We start from the raw sequence: 24,173 nt of genomic DNA, 5'->3' as shown, positions 1-24,173 counted from the left end.
TTTAGGATTAAAGGTCATTTTACGTTTAAATTAAAATGGTTATTTCTATGCTTACTTAGCACAAGCTTTATTCACTTTACTCACAAAAATAATAATTTAGAGTTCGAAAGTTGGACAATTCCGTTTTGAGATCATAATAACATCAGTTCGTACTCGCATAAAATTAGTTTGATTTGTTCGACTATCGAACTCTATCATTTACTCAGTTCACAAACCTCTTGATTCGTTGATTGTTTTGATTATTATAAAATGTCGACTGTTTTTAAGAGTGTTTCTTAAATCACTAAAATTGAACTACATACTATTTATTTAAACTTTTAATTGGCCGGCAAAATTGGCGCCTTCTTCTTGGATTTCATTGGCCATTCTCCACATGTCCAAAATTGATGAATGCTGCTGAGATGTTGAAGAAATGGAAGAACTGCAAAACAATATCAAAAGCGCTTCTGGAGGGCAATAGAGCTGCAAACTCATGATGAAGATGAAGCTGTGGAAACGGGCTTCTGGAGCGATCAAGGACCGGAATAGCATTTGGACTGCTAACCTGAAGAGGAGGACTGCGCTCCACAACCCCAACATGGAGGTGGCTGTGATCAAAGCCACCAGCCATGACGATTCTCTTATCGATTACAGAAATGCCTGGAGAGTCTTTGCATGGATACGCGTCTCACCGGCCTACCTCAGCCCTTTCTTGCGGGCTCTTTACATGCGTATGGACAAGACTCGGAGCTGGGTGGTGGCCCTCAAGGGTTTAGTGCTCATGCATGGTGTTTTCTTCTGTGGGGTTCCCACCGTGAACAATATCGGACATTTACCATTTGATCTATCGAACTTCAAGGACGGACACTTGAATCCGGTTGAAGCATCCGGCTACAATGCTTTAGTTCGCGCTTACTATGAATTTCTTGATAAAAAATCTGTCTTCTTGTCCATGGATTTGCAGGAAGGTCCTGAAGAAAGCGGAGAAGAGACAGGAGAGCAATTACCTCCGGTGCAAGAGATTGCGAGGCTGCAAAAACTGCAAGGTTTGCTTGATATGTTACTTTGTATCAAGCCCCGAGTACTCAAACCAACAAATACGAGTCTAATTCATGAAGCCATTGACTGCATTATCATCGAGATTTTTGACATTTATAGCAGAATATGTAATGGGATCGCTAGAGTCGTCCTGAGGATTTGTTCTGCTAGAAAAGCCGAAGCAACCATGGCAGTCACAGTTTTAAAGAAAGCAACAGTGCAGGGTGAAGAACTCTCTTTGTACTTGGAATTTTGCAGAGAGTCGGGCGTTCTGAATGCATCACAGTGTGCCAAAGTCAAGCAAGTCCAAGAAGAAGACATCCGAGAACTTGAGCTCATAATCAATAGCAATTTGGTTAAGAAAGAGGATACCGATGATGCAGGGAAGGATTCAGTGACTGCTTTCGACACCATAATCACCGATAAGTGGGAGTTGTTTGATGAAGATTTAGTAAAGGTTAATGGAGAAACTTGTTCTTTCAATATAGGAAAAACTACTGCGACAAAAGAAGATCCTTCTGCAGATTCTTCAACTCTTCCACTTATCCACCTAGATGCTAATAATGAAGGATCGCCAGATTTAATTAGTTTCTTGTAGTAGTTGGAGTTGGTTTTGTCTCCTTTCCAAGAAGATTGACTGTCCTTATAAGCAACAATTTAGGGATTTTCTATTATTATTGTTATTATTTTCCCTGTTTTGTTGATCTCAATTTGTGATTTTTGGGCTTCTTCCTAGTAGGCAGTGGGTGGATGTAGCTTTACTGCTTTAGTTACCCTCCTTATGATTACTAAATACATCAATTTCGGGGATTTCTCACTCAATAGTCAATACCAATATACATATATATATATATATTTGTTGCATAAATACACATAACTTTCCAGGCCAAAATAACTTCAAGCAGACCTAAAGAACCTAATTATTCCGAGAATTCAAAGTTGCAAATCACAAAAAGCATCATTCGGCTGTCTCATACACAACTTCAAATCTTTTTACCTCTAAAGGTAGAGAGAGAGAGTGCCTAATTTATACCGATTCAAATAAGACATATTTAAGCAGAAGTGATCAGACAAGATCTAACAGCATTTAACAACTTCTATGGAACAAAGTCTCTGGATTAAAATAGCATAACTATTAAAACAATAAACTTTAAAATCCTCAGTGAACTGCAACTGGTACAAACCCTAATCATGTCACAGTTATTAACTTCTAAAACATTGGAGCTATCCCATAAACGTGATTAGAAAGGCTCATATAAAGCTTAAGACGCAACATTTCGCCCCCAAAACCACCCTCTACCACAAACAATTAATGGCCCAGGCTTATCTTCATCTCACAAAATCCTCAATGAATAACACTAAGATGCGTTGGGGTGAGTTTGAGCAACTTCCAGTTGTTACCTGATACTAGTTAACCTAGTGGTATCTCCTGCATATCCACACAGTGACCAAGTTATTATTATTATTATTATTGATAAGTACACAGTGACCAAGTTATAGAAATGCAAATAATCTAATAGAGACTTTTGTCCACCAAAAATACTTCAGATTGTTCAGGTCACAATCATCTAGCTCTCATGGACAAGGGAGCAAAATAAATCATCAATAAGAAAACTATGTTGACTAATTTGAAGAAGAGAAATGACAGATCTTGTATTGAAATATGTATACAATATGGTTATACTGCAAAGGCCTAACTCAAGATAGACGGGAAAAAAGAAAGAGAGAAAAAAAATCAGTACAGACGCCCAACCTTTTTCTAGTTTCAACTACTATGATTTCATGTAGAAAATATTGAATCAATTCAATAAGCATGTCAGACCACATCGGAGCAGAGTGCACTGCACAATAGTTACCAACTGGTAGAAACTGAAACAATTAAGGGATGCCATCCTGCAACTTAAGGAGACTTATTAATTTGTAAATGAAACCACAATAGGGATATTACACCAATTCTACACCACTATTTCAGAGCATCTAATACAACCTAATAACAGGTAATCATGCATAGACTACTATGAAGATAGAAACTAAGAAGTTCATTCTTTTCTAAAAAAGAACTGACAGTCACCTAAAGATGGAGTCGTAGGTTACTTATCCCCACACACTAAAGGGGAAGGAAAAAAACATAAAAGTGAAACTGAGTTCTCCAAGATTCAAATTGTTTGAGAAAGATGTACTCCATATATAGAACTCTACAGAAATGAAGGGAGATGAGGCTAACATTTTCACTAAAAAATTATACAAAAAAAAAAAATGGAGATGAAGAAGAGGGATGCAATGTAATTTGCAAAACAACTAGAAGTCTAGCGAGGAAGTTCCTATGATAAGGGACATCATCTCGAATCTTCAAAATATTACTGATCTGAGTCACATACGAGGTTGTCATGCATATTAGTAGGAAATATGGATGGAACGGGACGAGTAAATTAGAAAAGGCAGCAGCGCAATGGGACTTTAATGCAGTGTGACACCTTCCTACCACATTCAAAATACTTCATAAAGCCTTCACCCTTGTACAGGAGGCAAGCTAAACTACCCTATGAGCTCCCTCTCAAGTTCTCTGACATACTACTTCTCTCTGTTTACCATCCAAGACTAAGAGTCAAGAATTTGACAGAGACGGACGTTAAAAATTCATAGTAGCAGCATTGATATCCAACTTTTGGTTGTAATAAACATAGCACATTTAGGAAAATAATTGTAGAATTCAGGAAGGATGGGTTGGGAGATCCACTATTGCATGATGTATGGGATTTCTCTAAATGATTGATTCATCCGAAAGGTGAATGATCCTCGTACCTATAGGAAAGCATTTCCTCAATAGGTTGATCAGGAAAAGGATCAGTTCTGCTGTAGGTTGAATAGATTCAGTTAGATGCTTGCCAGATTTTGGCACGGAAATGTTCCCCTATGCAATTTTCTCCATAGAGAACATTAACAACTCAGTATTAATAATGTGCATCTGGTAGGAGGGAAGAGTTGGTGTAAGGAGAGGGATGGACGGGCTTTCCATAGTTTGGTAGGACAGAAGAGGAAAAGGAATAGAGGAGAGGGGGTCATGCTCTCTCTGGGTCCACCATATGATTTCCTCCCAAAAGTACGAGGAATGGGAGAAATGGGCTCCCAATCCCTTTACATTGTTGTCCTTTAACCTTACTTTTATATGTAAGAAAATAAACTAAGTGAATAAAAAGAAGAAAGGCCTCCACCTTCTTGTGTGAATACGTTTTCCACCCTTACTACTAAACCAAAGCATTAAAACCACTCCAAAACCTCCCCGTCCACCTCTACTTCCCTTTTCATTCTAAATTGGAATTTGCTCCTGCCCTAATATCCGTAGTTAGGCCATAGGGCCTCTAAGCTCTCATACACAAGGCCTAATAGGGCCTCTAAGCTCTCATACAGTCCAAAAAATCAACTAACTCCTCCATGGATTTACAATAAGTCTATTGTTCAAACAAATTTGCATCTTATATATAAACTTGGGATAAATATTGTCATCTATGATAAATCACAAAAGAACTGCTTGATGCATTCTCCCTTTTATAGATTCTGAACAATCAACCATCTGTTAGTGAAATGTATTAGTTTTTTTAAAGATTTTATTGGTTTAAATCAGTTCATGGTTCTTTAGTAAAAATTTATAAAGCTATGAGATCTAATTAGAACATGCAACTACTACAATAACAGAGCAAGCGGTTAATTAAGCACAGGGGATTTCTCAACTCAACGCAGCCTTTTACTAGCTATTTCAAATCAGCTACTTGTATTATACTTCACCATTCCACTCTATCTAAGACTACAAGCACAGTCAAATGACATGCTATCACATCTCATTCTCAATTTCAACTCATTTTAGTATTAATTTTGCCCCATCCCAAATGCTAAATTCAATGTAGATACAAACCACCTTTTTACTGATGCCATTAATTAATCTTTGATGTACATGATGAAAGCATCTTGATCGATTTACCCTCATTTCATCTCTAATGGAAACTACTTTTACCACATCAGCAATGTGTACATTTCTATTTATCCTTGTTTTTCATACATCCATCCATCTCAACCTCATTTTGTGACAGGTAGTTTCTTAGCCACCCAATATTTTGTCCCATAAAGTATGGTTGGTCTAGTAATTGTTATATAAAAAGTTACCTTTTAATTTTAGATATATATATATCAATCACGCAATATTCCAGAAGCACTCTCCATTTAATCCATTATGCTTTAATTGTATGATTAACATCATCTTCAATTTCTCACTCTTTTTTACTAATTGAATCTAGATAACAAAGATGTTCACGTTTTGGTATCTCTCAATCCTGGAACCTAAATACATCCCTACTAGTTTTTCTAGTTTGTTAAAATTACATTTCTTATCTTACTTTTTAGTTCACCTTTGACTCCACCTTTATTCAAGAACTTCTTTCTAAACCTCTAAGTTAGCATGTATCCCTACTCTACTTCCATCAATTAAGACAATATTATCAGCAAATAGCATACAAATAAAACCTAATCATATATGTGTTTTGTCGTTACAAAAAAAAAAAAAAAAAAAAAACTACTAATATATTTTAATATAGTCAGAAGCTTTAACCACTATTAAAATTCTCAAACTAATTAAGATACTGTATATCATATTTGTCCACTTCAAATCCCCCTCTTCCAAAATAAAATAAGAACATTTTTGCAACTGCTTCGAACTCCAAAGAAAACTAATTTACACTCTCCTTAGGGAAAAGAAAACTTCTTTCACCATGCATCTTTCCAGAGAAGTGAGGAAAAAGAAAAAAAAATGGTCTGGATTAGTGAAGTTCTGTACCACATATCCCATGCTTCATTAGTTCTGATGAGACATTAAGTAACACCTATGTCATACTGACTTGTCTGGGCATGAGCTGCATGTCTTTCCATCAATAAGTTAATAAAAAGGACAAGTATACTTAGGACACTACCCAGAAAATGAAGAATTTTTTTGTTGGCATAAGCACGACCGCTTCCCATCAATAATTAAATTCAGACACTCTTCAAAGTGCCAACACTAGTTGGAAATGTGTTTATCATGCATCTTTGTCGGTGTCCAATACAATGAACTTTCTTCATTATTTGATAATTGTTACGACAAACGCAGCGAACTAAGCAACGATTACGAAACACGACAGAAAAATAAGCACACCACATAAAGAACACAAGGATTTATACATGGTTCGGCAGAGCCTGTGTCCACGGTGGAGATCTGGCAAAAGTCTTCATCATGTGTAAAATCAGAGGTTACAAGTTTCAGCCCCTCACTCTCAATTCTATAGGAATTTCAGTGCCTCTCTCACAACACACTCGAAACCCTAAATGCCTTTATATATTGGTCTACAAGAGAGTACTACTTAGGGTACACGACCCATGAGCAAAAATGGGTCTAAAATTTTCCACCCAACACCAAATTCGGGCCACAACATCACAATAGTTAATTAATTGTGCATTCTTTCCGAGGAAGAAACACACTATTTTATATATTTTTTACTCGGCTGACATGCATATTTCCGTAAGCAAAATCATAATAACAGAAGACAAATAAAATGTATATTTTCAAGACCATGAACACAAATAAGACATGTAGTCATCTCTTTGCTAAAAAAATTGAGACATTTTCTCACAAATTTCATATACCTGCTAGAAGCGCAATGCTCACAAGTCACATTAACGTATATAGATCATGGGAAATTCTTCCAAATTGATTTATGAGCAATAAATAACTGGCATAATAAAATTGGTGATAACAAAACTAGTTACCTTCTTATGCAATTTCACAACAATATCATCAAATTACCAGTCATGGCCAAATCAATTATAACACTTTTGCATTTAAAAATATAAATAATAGCAATCATAAACCCAAAAAATGCTGCCATGTCTTTAGAAAAACAAGCGGCAAAGGCAACATTCAATTGCTAATCTTCAACAACAAATGGAAATACGAAAGGATATAATCCCAAAATGATCCAATAAATAAAACTTGTGCACCATCCTACATTCTGGAGGCCAGAAATGATAGCCTTTCAAACATGAACAGGAAAATTAAACAACATTTCCAAAGAACTCCAGGTTTCTGAGTTCAAGAACACGTATAATCTGAATATTCATGGACTACATCAGAACAGATAAACTTCTGCAACAGGCCACAGACATATACAGGTAAAGCAGACCAGATTCAATGAGAGTCCGGTAACGGTAACCACAATGTAAATCTACCTGATTGTGACGAACTTGTTGGTACCATGTTTCGCCCAGTGACTCCTCAGATCAATTGGGTTAGAGAAGTTATAACCTTCAGCTGCGAGTTTCTCCAATACCTTCTTGAAAGCACCCTGACTCATCTTCCTTCCAGCTATCCTTGCTCCACGTCTTTTGGTGCTCATTGGCAAGGGGTACATCGATATCGTTGTGGTACAACAAGCAGATTGCCAACCACAACAACCCCATCGATAACACTGCTGAGGAGTTCCAGTGCATGAGCAAACAGGTATAGGAATGCCTGAAATGTCCATATCGATCCCGTTTATGACAACATCCATATTCTTCACTGGTTTAGCTCGTTGAACAGAAGGGTTTCCATTCTCCTTTAGGACAGCAGGGTCTTTCTTAGTCTTCTTTGATTTTGGAGTTTTGGGGATGCTACCACCTGTCCTTTTCTTTAAAGAGACACCCTCCTTCCTAATGCCTGGATCTTCCATACCCACCCTCACGTCCTTTAATGAATCAGGGGGCTGTAAAATTTGCATGGGGTTACTTCCAGAAGGTCTAGGAAAAACTGCAAAATTCGGGTTTCCCGGTAACATATTAAGAAATTTATCTCTCTGGTTTACCCAACTGTCCCTCACATAGTCCATGTGTACAGGTGCTTCTGAAACCATGCAATCCCGAGGGTGAAAAGCCCCATTTGCACTGACCATTACAGTATGATCACGCCCAGATAGGAAAGATTTTGTGTCTCGCTCTGCCACAGATGACATGAGCTGCAGACCAAGATGCCCTTTGAGGGAAGGTTCATAATAACCCCAATTCCGCATATTCAATCCATCATCGTCCATCAAAACTACATATCATCACAAAAAAACATGTGTTTAAATCTTCACTAGATTTTCAATTCAGCCATTAGAGGCAATGCAATTGTGAATCACACGTAAAGGTGAGAACATCCAAACAGCCATAAGGTTGATTGAAAAATGGGACCAATGCCCAGAAAAAAACAGCACCAATTGGAACTTCCAATAAACTTATTATTGGCATTGTCATCCTGATAACAATGCGAATAAGAAAAGACAACCATTAAAAAGAAATGAAAACCGAACCAAACACAGAAAGGCACAAGCTTCAAACTACAATCGCACTGGGAAAGAAGATCTAAACCACTAGATTGAAGAAACCAAAAAAAAAATAGCAATACCAACATCAATCCAATGCTCTGATATTAAGAAAACCACATAAATGTAATTTCAAAAGAAAAGTTGAAATTTTTATCGTTTTTAACTTGGATCTCATACGAGGAAGAAATTTCCGAAATATAAAAGACCTTCTCAGAAATTTATATATAGAAATAAAAATGACAAGCAAGACCAGTACAAAGAGGGAAAAATTCATATATAAGAGAGAGAAATGGTAAAGTTATATTTGAGAAAGAGGAGAGAGAACTTACTTGTGGGTAAACAGCTCTTAGGGTTTTTTTTGACCTTCTGAGGAGAGAGGAGAGAGGAGAGAGAAATCCAAAGAGAGAGAAAGAAGAGAGAGAAATGAGAGAGACCCCTTTATATTACTGTATGTTTCTATCAAAATGTTTCCATATTTAATAAAAACAAATCTAAGCGATATCTATATTTCGCTATCGTGCATAAATAAGCAAAACGTGACACCAAAACCCAACTCTGCATCATCTACAGAGTAATTCAATTTGAGGCAATAGCCCTTTATATGTTGCTGAGTTATATTCCTTTTATATATGGCGTTGTAAATTTTGTTATGTGACAAATATGGCATTCTTGGCCTATGCAATTTAGTCTTTCAAGTTTTGTATGGTTTATTTTTTCTTATTCCATTTTATAAGAACTATGAATTTATGCTGGCATGAGAATTTTCCATTTTTAAGTATAAACATCAAAAGAATAGTTGTTAATATTTTAATTTTTTGGGTCAGAAAGTAATTGTCCAATTCTTTGCAATGATACCGAGCCAAACTCAGTTCTTGTGTCATGCAAAATGCCTAGTTCAGAAATATCCTGATCGTACAGGGTGACAAATTACAATGAGAGCATGTGAGAGGTATTTTACATAGAATTTGGATGAGAAGTAAAATATGTATATATAGATGTACATGTAGCATTACTCAATAATTTAAACTTTAAATTAGGAACAAGCGTCTGACCCATTACAATAACCTTTGTCGTTTTTCAAAACCATAGAGATTATGTGTTAGACAAATTGTCTTTAGATTATGAAATTAAACCAAAATTTCCTTTTAGACTATGAAATATATCACCTTGGAGGGAGACTGACTTAATTATTCTTTCTTCATTTAGTAGTGTATAGCTTTTTCCAATTTTAATTTGGAAAGAAAATAAAATTTCATTTTAATTGTTTATGATACAATATAATAATTTTTTCTCTTAACCATGTAACTTTTATTTTAAAAACAAAAAGTATCATTTAGTTGTAAAAGAAATATAGCTTTTGAAATCACAACCCAAGAACCTTTAAATTTGGTTTGTCCATCTTTGTACACTTGGGGTGAAGGAAGTCGTGATCTAAGTTCTAACTAGGGAAATATATATATATATATATATATATATATATATATATATATATTTGATGATATATTTGACCCACAGTGGCTCTAGTAAACTTGCATTATATAAAACGTGCGGAGTGGGCCCAGTGGCATACACTGGGCAGTGGGACCTTAGTTCAAGTCCGACCCACCCCTCTTGAGGACCACTAGACCAGATTGGACTGGTCCATAGACGCACTCGGGCCGAGTTAAAACCTATTGAGCTTGGGTTGGACGTCGGCTCTATTTAGTAAACGTTAATAGATGATATATATAGTCTTGAGGATGTGGGATATAGCTGGAGGGCGCCAAAGACGGCTTGGGCCAGATCCAATTCACATAATGAAGTATGGGCCTGACAATTGACAAGGGCCCGATCTTGACGTCCACAAAGCAGACCGGGTGTATTGGACTGATTAAAAAAGGCCTTCAAGGAGGATTCAGACCCATAACCACTGAACCTTGAGGATAGGCCCAGCAGTGGAAATTAGTGAAGAAGGCTCTGGAGTAATGCAAATGATCTATAAATAGAAAGGAGAAAGGAGGAATAGGGGAAGAAAATTTTTGAAGTGTAATGAAATTCTGTCAACTTAGAAAATTCATGCATCTTTAATGGCGCTATCTGTGGGAACTGAAGAGGATTGATTGATGATTCACTCAGATTGATTTGATCTAGTAGTGTAGCGTTTGAGGACGAAGCCTGATCGTTGAAGGCAGAATTGAGGTCGGTAAAATTGAGACCGGAGAAATCGGCGTTTGATCTACGGAGTTCAGCTTTGTGCTTATTTTGGAGAGTTGAACAGTCAAAAGTCGCTGAAATTGCCGAATTTGGCAATCAGCATTCAGCTGCACTAGAATCCAGATCTAGAGCGTCAGCATTGGCAAAACTTAGATCTGATCAGAAATTTGCGGTTGATGACTTTGCTACGATCCGAAATGATGATCGGAGAAGAGAATTCGAATCCAGTGGAGAATAACTAGCAGATGAAGCTTGACGAACTGATGAACATGATCGAGGCACTGAGAAAAGAAAATGCAGAGTTGAGAGCTGGAATGGAACGTTAAGAGGTTCCGATTGCGACGCGACGGCCTCCGGTAGGTGAAAGAGGCGTACGACCTGATGACGCACATCAAGGTGAGCAAGAAGGAGATAAGCACGTCAATCTCCATCGCGAGGAGGTTAGGATGGAGAATATACCGCCAACTGCTCGTCGAGCTGAGGATCGAGAAGGATCTGTACATCTCGATCCTCATCGTGAGCATATTAGGCGGGATGACAATACAGCTCTCAATCCGCATCAGGAAAGGCACAATCACGAGCAGGGTATGGAGTTTGATTGTCACAAGGTTAATTCACTGTGGTTCACAGAGGAAAGGTCGATCGATCCACCTTATCGGCCTTCAATGGCCACATACGATTATAGGAGTTCGGAAAGAAGATCTATAGACCAAAGAGTTGTCACAAGGTTTGAAAGAAAGAATGAAGCCTTCCGTTTGGCAGCACGGACGGTTGATTCGCCGTTCACCAATGAGATCCTGAATGCTCCGAGCCCGAGGAAGTTTTCCATGCCTATTTTTATTCTGTTCAACAGAACGACCGATCCGATCGATCATGTCTATCACATTCAGTTGAAGATGGCACTGAACACAGAAAATGATCCTTTGATGTGCAAGTGTTTTCCTACAAGCTTAGCTGGACCGACGCTCAATTGGTTTAAGAACCTGCCGAGGGGCTCGGTAGACAGCTTCCGTAACTTGTGTGATCGATTCATAAGCCAATACTATGGGAATAAGCGCCCGGCAAAGGATATCTCCAGCTTGTTCACCATGAAACAACATGACGACGAGCGTCTCCAAGCTTTTCTTACTAGGTTTAACCTAACCAAGAGCATGGTGATAGAGTGCCATCCTTCCACAGCAGTTCAGGTGTTCAAGTTAGCTATGACCCGAGGGACACCATTCAATACCAGTCTGGTGGTAAACACGCCGAAGACAATGGACGAGCTAAATGAGAGGGCTGATGGTTTCGTACACCTGGAAGAGGAAGAAGCAGCTAACACTAGGAAGCTATCCATCATCTCCACGGAAGAGAAGTCCAAAGCGAAAATACGGCAGAAGCAAGTTCCTACGCAACGTCAGACCTCCTGAAAGACAGAGAAGAGGTCTAGAGAGGATGACCTGATTACTCCATTCAAAGTTACACTCGGCTATACCAAGAGAACAAAGATAAGTTTCGCCCTCTTTTACCAATTAGACAACCGCTTGAGCAGCGGGATCAATCCAAACATTGTGTTTTTCATAGTGATTTTGGTCATCAGACTAATGAATGCAGGAACTTAAGGAGACAAGTGGAGATGTTGATCGCTAGGGGAGAGTTTGCAGGGTATGTTCAAGGATCGGTGCAAGAGCAAAGTTATCCAGCTGAGCAGGTTAAGAGAAACCAAAAACCGAACCACCATAACGCTTAGCCCGTACGGATAATCAACGCAATCCATGGCCGACCCGAGCAAACCGTAGAATCTGAGGAATTGCTCCGAACACGCTTCCGCCAAGCGCAAATGAAGAGGTGAGTAGGCAATGTCAACACCCTGCACCAATAGAGTTCGGCCATGCAGATACGGTTCGATAGGACAGACCTGATGCGAGTTCAGATTTCACATGAGGATCCCTTGGTTGTCAGTCTGACAGTGGCAGAATGTTTGGTACGCAGAGTGCTTGTCGATCTGGGTAGCAGTGCGAATATTATGCCTAGAGTCACTTTTGATCGGCTTTAAATTAAGCCGGAGGAGCTCAAGTCTACTGGAAATCCGTTGTTGGGGTTTGATGGCAAACGAGTTGAACTGATTGGCACAGTGGAATTGGTGGTCCGAGCACCTGAGAGGGACTTGGTCGAAAGTTTTGTCGTAGTGGAGATCTATCCCTCTTACAATTTGTTGATGGGGAGAGGATGGATCCATAGGGTACAAGGAGTCCCCTCAACCCTACACCAAGTGATGAGGTACCTAAGCCCAGACGGGAGCAAGGTGATTGATATCCATGGGGATCAGGTTGCAGCAAAGGAATGCTATTCAGTGACCCTGAGGGCCGCAGGCAAGGGCAAGGCTCCCATCTAATCAGTTGATGCCCAATAGCAATTACAGGAACCTCCCCTCGGCATGAGCAGGGAGGAGGAGTCCATGATGCTGACCGAAGAGCCTCTAGATGAAGTTCAAATTGATCATTTGAGGCTAGACTGAACCACAAAGTAGGATCGCGACTTTCAGATAAGGAAAAACGCCAGTTAATTGATTTCCTTTCTCAAAATGCAGATGTGTTCGCTTGGAGCCATTCAAACATGCCAGGGATCGACCCTTTTGTCTTTTGTCACTCCCTTAAAGTTGATCCGAACGTTAGGCCTGTGAAGCAGAAACAGAGGAGGTTCGCCCCGGAACGCAACCAGATCATTGCTGAGGAGGTAAACCGATTGTTGGAGGCTGGGTTCATTGGAGAAGTACAATACCCGAGCAGGTTGTCAAATGTGGTTGTAATACAAAAGAAGAATGGAAAATGGAGAGTTTGTATTGACTTCACCAATCTAAATAAGGCCTGCCCGAAGGATAACTTTCCACTTTTGAAGATTGATCAAATGGTGGACGCTACAACAGGATATGAGCTGTTAACTTTTCTTGATGTTTATTCAGGCTATAATCAAATTCCTATGGATCCGAACGATGAATAAAAGACTTCTTTTATCACCGAGCGAGGGATCTATTGTTACAAGGTCATGCCGTTCGGATTGAAAAATGCTGGGGCTACGTACCAAAGGTTGGTTAGCAAAATTTTTAAAGAGCAAATGGGCAAAACAGTGGAGGCATACATCGATAATATGGTGGTAAAGAGCAAGCAGAAGGGACATCATTTGAACCATTTGCAAGAAGTGTTTAATGTATTAAGAAGGTATGGAATGAGGTTAAATCCGACAAAGTGCTCATTCGGCGTGGGATCAGGGCAATTCCTTGGCCATGTGGTTAACAACAGAGGGATTGAGATCAACCCAACCCAAGCGGAAGCCCTGCTTAACAATACAGAACCGTGCACTATTAAGGAAGTTCAGGCTCTTACCGGGCGCATAGCGGCATTGAGTCGGTTTATTTCTAAGTTATTTGATCGGTGTAAACCATTCTTTGATATAATCAGAGGACACGGAAAGTAGTCCTGGAGGAATGAGCAAAGGAAGGCACTGACCAATCTGAAAGAATATATGCGGAACCCACCAGTTTTGAATGCCCCAGAGCCAGGTGAAAAACTCTTCTTATACCTCGGAGTGTCTAGCGTTTCAACCAACGATGTTCTACTCCGGTGTGCTGAGGGTAAGCAGTTCCCAGTCTTTTATGTAAGCAAAACATTGGCCGAGCCAGAGCGAAGATATTCAAAGGCCGAACGGGTGATCTTGTCTTTGGTGAACGCAAAAAGGAAGCTCAGGCACTATTTTGAATCCCATCCAATAGTCGTTCTGACCACATTTCCCATAAGGGTGATCCTGCATAAGCCCGATCTGTCCGGACAAATGACGAAGTGGGCGATAGAGTTAAGCTCTTTTGATATCATGTATGAACCCCGAACGGCCATCAAAGGGCAAGCAGTGGCTGATTTCTTACTAGAGTGTGATGTGGAAGAGCCAGAGGCATGCTTGGAAGAATTGTGATACCCCTCGATTCTAGAGCCACGGGTGATCAAGTCTGAGCACAGATCCGAGGGATACCAAACAATCAATATGTAAACAAGCAGGAATAAAAACTGAATTAAAAATAAAATAATAATGCGCTGAAAGGAATCTAAAATAAACATCCTCAAACTTTTAATAATAAATTAATATTATTTAAATCCTTCAAATCAGTATAACTCGAGAATCCATCCAGTAGACCCCTAATAAAACCAACTGATAAATAAATTTACAGGATACAAATTCAAAACTAAAATAAGAAAGAAAATCCTATATAGTCGAAAGAGTAAGTAACTGTATCTGCATCACCACGATCAATCCCTAAGCTTGGTACTCACGAACACCTGGAAAATAAAGGTGGGTCAGGCCCACATGCAAGTTCCATCCTACTACAATCCGTACATAAACCCGATACTCAGATACATCCTAGATAGCTCGGCAATATCTAAAATAGTCCATATATATATATATATATATACACACTATAGGATGCTCACTAGCCTATAACATAGTTCAGCCTGGGTAGAAAGTGACATAAAAACACGCTTTCCAGCGGCCAAGTACCTAGACCTACCAGGGAACATCAGCTATATCTAGCTAACCAACCTTTGCGATATACGCACCATAACCGTGATCAGGAGACTCAAGCTCGTATCACAGTCCCATAAGTATATATATAAATTCCTTCCTAGTGCAAGTAGATAGAACAAATATCCATTATGTCGTTCAACTATTTTAGTTGACAGGACATGCATCCATGTAGGATTTAACTATTTTAGTTAATCCATTCCTTATGTATGAAGGGGTAGGACTTAGCTTTTTTAATCTAATCTATCCCTGATATGTCACCGTCCCATACCGGTACATATAATGCAAATGATCCACAAATGATGCACACTCAAATGAACATTAAATAAATCCAGAAACCAGCATAATAGAAATCAGATATTATTAAAATCCTATCATGCATCCTGTGTATGATTATAATCACAAATCCTCCAAATAAATTGTAAAATTAATGATAAACAATTTATATCATCCACATCCATATAATTGATAAGACATACATTAAACAGTTATAATCATAAATTCTCCAAATAAATTGTGTAATTAATGATAAACAATTTATATTATCCACATCCATATAATTGATAAAACATAAATTAAACAGTTCATCAATTAACATCGACATCATGGTATAATGACTATCAGCAACATGACCTGAGCACATTATACTAGACATCCCTAACCATACTCTCTTACTAGTTCATTTAAATTATTAAAACAAAGACTAGTAATAGAAATCCTCCTTAATCCCTGACGGCATGAGAATTATCGTTTTATTACATGACGTCCTTTTTAATCCTCCATCTTAAAACACTAAGAAGTCTCAATGCACATTATATAAAACCCCAACGGTATTTTATACTTACCCAAATAAACTGGTTAAAATAAACCGGCAAATAAAAGCTCATCCACTCATAACAGCATGCAACAATGTATTTAAATTACATGACGTCCACAACCACAACCCAACCAACCCTCATGGAACTTAAATATATCATAAATATCTTTAATACAACATCCCTAAAATATCTTTCATTCCAGTCCATTCAATTGGCTAACCAAACTAGACATTTAAGACTTCCTCCTTCTTGGACAGCATGCACATTAATCTTTAAAAATTCATGATGTCCATTAATATTAACACACTAGCATATACTAATTATTTTAAGGTTTTAATAGGTTAATTTTACACATTTATAACCCCATATCACTTTCCATTAATTTCATTTAAGCCCCTGTAACAAGAAAAATCAATAAAACGCACTTACTGTGCATTTCCAAAAGAAGAGCCGGCTCCACAAAAGTGTGGAGCCTGCTCTACCCTCTTGGAGCCGCCTCCACAAGAGTGTGGAGCCTGCTCCACTTCAATGGAGCCGGCTCCATTGAAGGGTGGAGGCTCCTCCACTCTTTGAACCTTCGTTTTTCGTTCTCCGTTTCCTCCGGCTGCCTTTTTCTGCTTCCGGCAAAGCTTCAGTCCTCTATCACACTTTTGTTAAAGATTTTTAAGGTTCAAAATAATTCCTAACAATCCTAGAAACTTCTCAAATTCCATTATGAATTAATTGACAAAAATCTAAACCGAAAAAAAAAAACAGTTTATGTTTTCTCTATTCGTCTTCCTTGATTCCGGTAAAGTTCTATCCTCTGTTCCAAAAGTTTTCTTAAAGTTCTTAAGGTGCAAGATAAGTCCCAATAGTCCTAGAAACTCCTTACATTCCTTTATGAATTAATTTACAAGAGTTTAAAACATAATCCAAACAGTTTATGCAAAGAAAACAAACTTCAGTTATCTATACGTTAATCAGTTTACAGTCCGGCAAATATGCATCAAACACCAGTTTTATAAATTTAATTAATTCCTGGAGACTATATAGAATGCACAGAACACAAGTTTACAGGAAGGAGATAGAATGAAACTTGCCTTTAGGTTTCGGTTTGAAACCTTATAACGCCGTCTATGGAGTTTCCGACGAACGGACGACTATCGGCAACCTTCCTACTGCTTAGTTCTATCTCACAGTAAACCCCACCTTCCTCCTTGACAATGGCTTCAATCCATGGCTGGAAACCTCTCCCAGTTTCCCTTCATATTTTTAAACCTTCACCTCTCTGTTTTTCTGTTTTCTAATATGTGAATAAGGTGTTTCACCAAAAACCCTTGCCAACATATAATGTTCTATGTATATATAAACCTATGAATAACCCTAATCCTAATCCAGTCTAACCATCTGTCGGCTAATCTAATTTCATAGAACAAAACCCTAATATCATTAATAACAAAGCATACTCTAATACACGTCATTTAAAACCCATAAATCAAATAAGTAAATTTAATCACAATTAAACAATGAAATAAAACCAATATATAATTACAATTAACCAATTAAATAAAACAAATAAATAATTACAAGTAATCAATTAATTTAAAATAAATTCACACTAAATCAACTAAGCAAATAAACCACATAAGTCCCATAATTAAATAAAAATGCTATAAAAATCCAAATTAAATTCCCATTTTATCCTTTTTAAAACTAGGGGTAGTACATTCTTCCCCCCTAACAAAAGGAATTCCGTCCTTGGAATTCACGAAACTCTAAATTAATGACTTTGCAAAATCCATTTCCGTTTTTGTGTGGCACAACCTTTTTAGATGAGCTCCACCAAATTTCCAACATATCCAACAATATACTAAGTTTCTATGTATAAGAAAATAGCATAAATGTATAACTCTTAGGTTGTATCTATCAACGATCCCATCTTACCCAATATGTAGCGAAGGGTAACAATCCCTAGTCCTCCAAGTTCCATAGAACAAACGCATAAAATTTCTATGCATCCAGCGCTTAACAAGTTGGTAACGCTATAGTATAGTCATCTGCCTAACTCGATTAACAAAATCCATGAAAAGTTAATGTAATACATAAAAACTAACCTTCCTCCAAAATACATTGCTTCCTATACAGAAATCCTCCCAAATAACCACTTCCTAATAGAATACCCCTATGTACGAGTTCAACTATCTACAACCTCTGACTGCCGCCTCCAACCTACGCGCAATCATTACCAAAAGAGAGTATTTTTCTCCGATGTATCCTTAAAGAAGACAAGGTCTTATTATATAACCTTGCTTCCATACTAGACCAACCAGTGAGAGATCCGTACAACAACCTATCCAAAATTCCAAACATTGTCGCATTAACCTCCTTATGCCAACAATAGCACAGATAATAACTGAAAAGATAAGTAACGCTTTCAATTACCCTTGCCAACCCAGGATATACATCCTAAGCATATTTGCCATGATCCAATATTATATTGTGATCAAATTTTCCATCCAGAGATGCGAAGCGTAGTTGTTGCTCCAACACTTTCGAAAACTCCATTGATATAGCAATGTTTAGCTCCCATAAGAGATAACCACATACTATAATTTCGTGATCAGTGCAATATAGAACTGACACAACACGTCAAAACAAACCCGACTAACAATGATGTCCATAATCGATCTTGCTTGATCCATGACTCTTAATCCATATGGAATTAAAATGTCAACCAATGTTAGTACTTTCTACCAACCATCCACCTCCTGATTAGTCCTACTTCTCTGTTGATATAGGAAGTGGCTAAAATCTCCAATGATATCCAAGCCTCAATTTTCCACCTTATTAGCAGGTGATACATTGGAGACAGTGATATACATGTCTCTATCCGTACTGGCTCACCAAGACGAACCTGATAAGTCGTGCTGTAACTTCTATCCATTTGGCTGCACTGTAAAATTTATGAATTTTACATCTCAGTCACTCCGACCTTCCTAGAATCAGAAAAACAACTAACAATCCTCCTTCAGTACCCTAAATGCATCTGAGTAAGATACTACCTCCTGTGGGGTCAGCCCAAATATTCCAAGTTGACCGTCTCCATTTCCCTAGTAATAGCAAGTGTTATTATTTCCACGTGCTAAAATGCAACGTATTGCGTAATAACCACCGCAGGTTCAATTACCATATCGGTTAATATGATCATCCTCCTCCCTATTACTTCCACCAGATGAAACTTAATGCAAAGTGTGACTCACCATATCTATCCATCTAAGCCGTCACATGATCCGTGCTATTCATAGGAACTAATATCTTACTAGTTCCAAAATAGACAAAGTGAAACTGATTTAATTTTATCAGGCAACCAATATCCCAACTAGAATCCTGATCCTTGTGTAAAATCAGCAATCCTTCATCGAGATCCGTGGAAACTACTCTGTCAGTCCTGCTCGAGTATAAGAAGTAGCTGCAAGGATCTGCTGATATCTGACGGGCTATCTAGATTATCTACAAGATATCAGACTTTGAGACAAATCACTATGTCCCTCCTCCTACCTACCTTCCAAACATCTGCTGCCTTTTACGAAGCATCATGTTTCCTCCAAAACCCATTAAGAACTAAGAGTTGTGAACCTCAGTCCTTACATCCTCTTCCCATTTTGTTTAACTTCAAACGCATATGGGATCTTTTCATCCTCCAATTAGTCAACAGTTTCCGAGCAACAACTATTTGTTGCGAACTGTGACCTAAAAAAAAATTTCCACATTATTTATGCCAATGAAGAGACTTTGCTTCATCCTCAATATACAACTCCGGTAACTCCTCCTAACGACACGCCTTCATGAACCAAATTCTTGATTAAGGATAGACCGATGAATAGTTAATCCGTCTACTATCCTTAGTCGGTGTCGTTCCAACAAGTACTTAATACAAAATCCTCCTGCTGACTTGGGAACACCTGTTTAAAGTTTCCGAAAAGATATTCAGCCAAGTCATTTCCTTCTATAAACCATCGTGACGTTACAATTTATCCAATGAACCTATATCATTTGACTCGAACTGCCAGTTTACTTATCCGATCCTGGAAACATACTATAACTACGCATTTCTAGGTTCCTTAGATTGGCTAAAGTTAGGTATACATACCAAATCCCATGACCATATGCCTAAAATCCTAGCGTAATTAATGCTATTCCTCCAAAACGGTAGTTGATTGATCACTCACTTGTGTTCCCAACTAAACCGTAATCCCGATCCTGACTAATTAACGAAAATGAAACACATAATGCAAACACACAAAAAAAACACAATAAAAATCTACGTAACACATCGTTCCTCCTAGCAAAGAAAATCTCTTTTAGAAATCAACTTTACCTGATTGGTTCACAATCTCCTTTTTACAGTTTCGGAGGTAATCATCCAACCTTGAAACCTAAGCTCAAACCATAGCTCAAAACAAAATCCCTTTGCCTCAACAAATTCCAAAGACTTAACCCTCATCCTCTTTATACACGGAATGCAAACCGTCTACTGAGGCTGTAATGAAGCAACTTAGACCGTCGCAACCTAATTCCCATACTCCCCGAAACGTGATATAAAATCATTGTCTCGTTTTGAGAAGCACTCCATCCGATTCCTGAACCCTTGAAGCATTTCTTTATCTACCTTTTTTTTAAGGTAAAACGAAAGTTTAACTATATGTAGGTCAATCCACACCAACTGTACAAGTATCGTTCACTATACTATTAGGGAACAAGATCACGCTCGCGTGATCCTTGCTTTCCAAGATTCAATACCCTCTTTTTTGGGGTATGTTAAAAACTCCCCCACTAGAATCCTCTTTGGACTCCTATTCCCTGGTTGTCTCCTTTATGAGAACAATTGAAATCGTGTTGGTCCCTTTATACGGTGACCTAAAACACACTCCTAATTTTTCCTTGGCTTATACTTCTAAAAGTAGCGCCAACCGGAACTAAACCTTCAATCCCAAGTTCTGCTTCTGATAAAGAACTCGATAACGTACTCCTCTACTCCTCTGGATCTGAATTGCTGTCGCCTTGGACCCCATCCTCCTCCTAGTGTCAACCGTTCCATAATTATGAAATATAATTGACATCACCTAGTCCTCCTAACGAACCGTAAAAGAGTACAACGATTCCTAATATGGCTTTAAGTTTTTAAGAGACGCAACGCGGAAGACTTCTAACGAAAGACACTCCTAAGGACACTAGAACCTGGAGTGCTCTGATACCAACTGTGATACCCCTCGATTCTAGAGCCACGGGTGATCAAGTCCGAGTACAGATCCGAGGGATACCAAACAATCAATATGTAAACAAGCAGGAATAAAAACTGAATTAAAAATAAAATAATGCTGAAAGGAATCTAAAATAAACATCATCAAACTTTAAATAATAAATTAATATTATTTAAATCCTTCAAATCCGTATAACTCGGGAATCCATCCAGTAGACCCCTAATAAATCCAACTGTTAAATAAATTTACAAGATACAAATTCAAAACTAAAATAAGAAAGGAAATCTTATATAGTCGGAAGAGTAAGTAGTTAGTATCTGCATCACCACGATCAAGCCCTAAGCTTGGTACTCACGAACACCTGAAAAATAAAGGTGGGTCAGGCCCACATGCAAGTTCCATCCTACTACAATCCGTACATAAACCCAAAACGCAGATATATCCTAGATAGCTCGGTAATATCTAAAATAGTCCATATATATATACACACACTATAGGATGCTCACTAGCCTATAACATAGTTCAGCCTGGGTAGAAGGTGACATAAAAACACGCTTTCCAGCGGCCAAGTACCTAGACTTACCAGGGAACATCAGCTATATCTAGCTAACCAACCTTTGCGATATACGCACCATAACTATGATCAGGAGACTCAAGCTCGTATCACAATCCCATAAGTATATATATAAATTCCTTCCTAGTGCAAACAGATAGAACAAATATCCATTATGTCGTTCAACTATTTTAGTTGACAGGACATGCATCCATATAGGATTTAACTGTTTTAGTTAATCCATTCCTTATATATGAAGGGGTAGGACTTAGCTTTTTTTATCTAATCCATCCCTGATATGTCACCGTCCCATACCGGTACATATAATGCAAATGATCCACAAATGATGCACACTCAAATGAACATCAAATAAATCCAGAAACCAACATAATAGAAATCAGATATTATTAAAATCCTATCATGCATCATGTGTATGATTATAATCATAAATCCTCCAAATAAATTGTTAAATTAATGGTAAACAATTTATATCATCCACATCCATATAATTAATAAAACATAAATTAAATAGTTATAATCATAAATCCTCCAAATAAATTGTGTAATTAATGATAAATAATTTATATTATCCACATCCATATAATTGATAAAACATAAATTAAACAGTTCATCAATTAACATCAACATCATGGTATAATGACTATCAGCAACATGACCTGAGCACATTATACTAGACATCCCTAACCATACTCTCTTACTAGTTCATTTAAATTATTAAAACAAAGACTAGTAATAGAAATCTTCCCTAATCCCTGACGGCATGAGAATTATCGTTTCATTACATGACGTCCTTTTTAATCCTCCATCTTAAAACCAGTGCCTGACATAATATGTCAACTAAGAAGTCTCACTGCACATTATATAAAACCCCAACGGTATTTTATACTTACCCAAATAAACTGGTTAAAATAAACCGGCAAATAAAAGCTCATCCACTCCTGACAGCATGCAACAATGTATTTAAATTACATGACGTCCACAACCACAACCCAACCAACCCTCATGGAACTTAAATATATCATAAATATCTTTAATACAACATCCCTAAAATATCTTTCATTCCAGTCCATTCAATTAGCTAACCAAACTAGACATTTAAGACTTCCTCCTTCCTGGACAGCATGCACATTAATCTTTAAAAATTCATGATGTCCATTAATATTAATACACTAGCATATACTAACTATTTTAAGGTTTTAATAGGTTAATTTTACACATTTATAACCCCATATCACTTTCCATTAATTTCATTTAAGCCCCTGTAACAAGAAAAATCAATAAAACGCACTTACTGTGCATTTCCAAAAGAAGAGCCGGCTCCACAAAAGTGTGGAGCCTGCTCTACCCTCTTGGAGCCGCCTCCACAAGAGTGTGGAGCCTGCTCCCCTTCAATGGAGCAGAGTGTGGAGCCTGCTCCACTTCAATGGAGCCGGCTCCATTGAAGGGTGGAGGCTCCTCCACTTTTTGAACCTCCGTTTTTCGTTCTCCGTTTCCTTTGTCTGCCTTTTTCGGCTTCCGGCAAAACTTCAGTCCTCTATCCCACTTTTGTTAAAGATTTTTAAGGTTCAAAATAAGTCCTAACAATCCTAGAAACTTCTCAAATTCCATTATGAATTAATTGACAAAAATCTAAACCGAAAACAAAAACAGTTTATGTTTTCTCTGTTCGTCTTCCTTGATTCTGGTAAAATTCTATCCTCTGTTCTAAAAGTTTTCTTAAAGTTTTTAAGGTGCAAGATAAGTCCCAACAGTCCTAGAAACTCCTTACATTCCTTTATGAATTAATTTACAAGAGTTTAAAACATAATCTAAACAGTTTATGCAAAGAAAACAAACTTCAGTTGTCTATACGTTAATCAGTTTATAGTCCGGCAAATATGCATCAAACACCAGTTTTAAAAATTTAATTAATTCCTGGAGACTGTATAGAATGCACAAAACACAAGTTTACAGGAATGAGATAGAATGAAACTTACCTTTAGGTTTCGGTTTGAAACCTTATAACGCCGTCTATGGAGTTTCCGACGAACGGACGACTACCGGCAACCTTCCTACTGCTTAGTTCTATCTCACAGTAAACCCCACCTTCCTCCTTGACATGAGCTTCAATCCATGGCTGGAAACCTCTCCCAGTTTTCCTTCATATTTGTAAACCCTCACCTCTCTGTTTTTCTGTTTTCCAATACGTGAATAAGGTGTTTCACCAAAAACCCTTGCCGACATATAATGTTCTATATATATATAGACCTATGAACAACCCTAATCCTAATCTAGTCTAACCATCTGTCGGCTAATCTAATTTCATAGGACAAAACCCTAATATCATTAATTACAAAGCATACTCTAATACACTTCATTTAAAACCCATAAATCAAATAAGTAAATTTAATCACAATTAAACAATGAAATAAAA

At 37.8% G+C, this 24,173-nt stretch overlaps 3 protein-coding genes across 3 annotated transcripts; 2 read left to right on the top strand and 1 right to left on the bottom strand.

Annotated features, from left to right (window-relative positions):
• The first annotated feature begins 475 nt into the window (after nucleotides 1-475).
• LOC132304596 (putative clathrin assembly protein At1g25240) lies at nucleotides 476-1,615 on the top strand. The gene has a single exon (XM_059802351.1). The coding sequence runs from the start codon at nucleotides 476-478 to the stop codon at nucleotides 1,613-1,615; it is 1,140 nt and encodes a 379-aa protein (XP_059658334.1).
• Nucleotides 1,616-6,985: 5,370 nt separating this feature from the next.
• Nucleotides 6,986-8,847, bottom strand: LOC132302436 (protein BASIC PENTACYSTEINE2). The gene is made up of 2 exons (XM_059799299.1): nucleotides 8,711-8,847; nucleotides 6,986-8,110 (listed from the first exon to the last, which is right to left on the bottom strand). The coding sequence occupies exon 2, from the start codon at nucleotides 8,103-8,105 to the stop codon at nucleotides 7,263-7,265; it is 843 nt and encodes a 280-aa protein (XP_059655282.1). The 5' UTR covers nucleotides 8,106-8,110; nucleotides 8,711-8,847; the 3' UTR covers nucleotides 6,986-7,262.
• Nucleotides 8,848-12,444: 3,597 nt separating this feature from the next.
• On the top strand, nucleotides 12,445-13,553 carry LOC132304595 (uncharacterized). Its single transcript, XM_059802349.1, has 3 exons — nucleotides 12,445-12,537; nucleotides 12,616-12,925; nucleotides 13,144-13,553. Exons 1-3 carry the CDS (start codon nucleotides 12,445-12,447, stop codon nucleotides 13,551-13,553), a joined length of 813 nt encoding a protein of 270 aa, XP_059658332.1.
• Nucleotides 13,554-24,173: the final 10,620 nt, after the last annotated feature.

The sequence above is a fragment of the Cornus florida genome, unplaced genomic scaffold (assembly GCF_030987335.1).
Source record: "Cornus florida cultivar Cherokee Brave unplaced genomic scaffold, ASM3098733v1 CherokeeBrave_3.0.0_Hap2_Chr04, whole genome shotgun sequence".
Taxonomy (NCBI): Eukaryota; Viridiplantae; Streptophyta; class Magnoliopsida; order Cornales; family Cornaceae; genus Cornus; species Cornus florida.
Note: the sequence above shows the minus strand (reverse complement) of the source record. Positions and strands in the feature narration are given on the sequence as shown.

What these genes read in the sequence shown, in the direction of transcription:
- LOC132304596 (XM_059802351.1), top strand. Translation starts at nt 476, where the DNA reads ATGAAGATGAAGCTGTGGAAACGGGCTTCTGGAGCGATCAAGGACCGG.
- LOC132302436 (XM_059799299.1), bottom strand. Translation starts at nt 8,105, where the DNA reads ATGGACGATGATGGATTGAATATGCGGAATTGGGGTTATTATGAACCT.
- LOC132304595 (XM_059802349.1), top strand. Translation starts at nt 12,445, where the DNA reads ATGCAGATACGGTTCGATAGGACAGACCTGATGCGAGTTCAGATTTCA. An exon ending in TGACAGTGGCAGAATGTTTG is followed by an intron (nt 12,538 to 12,615) that starts GTACGCAGAGTG and finishes CTTTAAATTAAG; the next exon opens with CCGGAGGAGCTCAAGTCTAC. An exon ending in AGTGACCCTGAGGGCCGCAG is followed by an intron (nt 12,926 to 13,143) that starts GCAAGGGCAAGG and finishes CTCAAAATGCAG; the next exon opens with ATGTGTTCGCTTGGAGCCAT.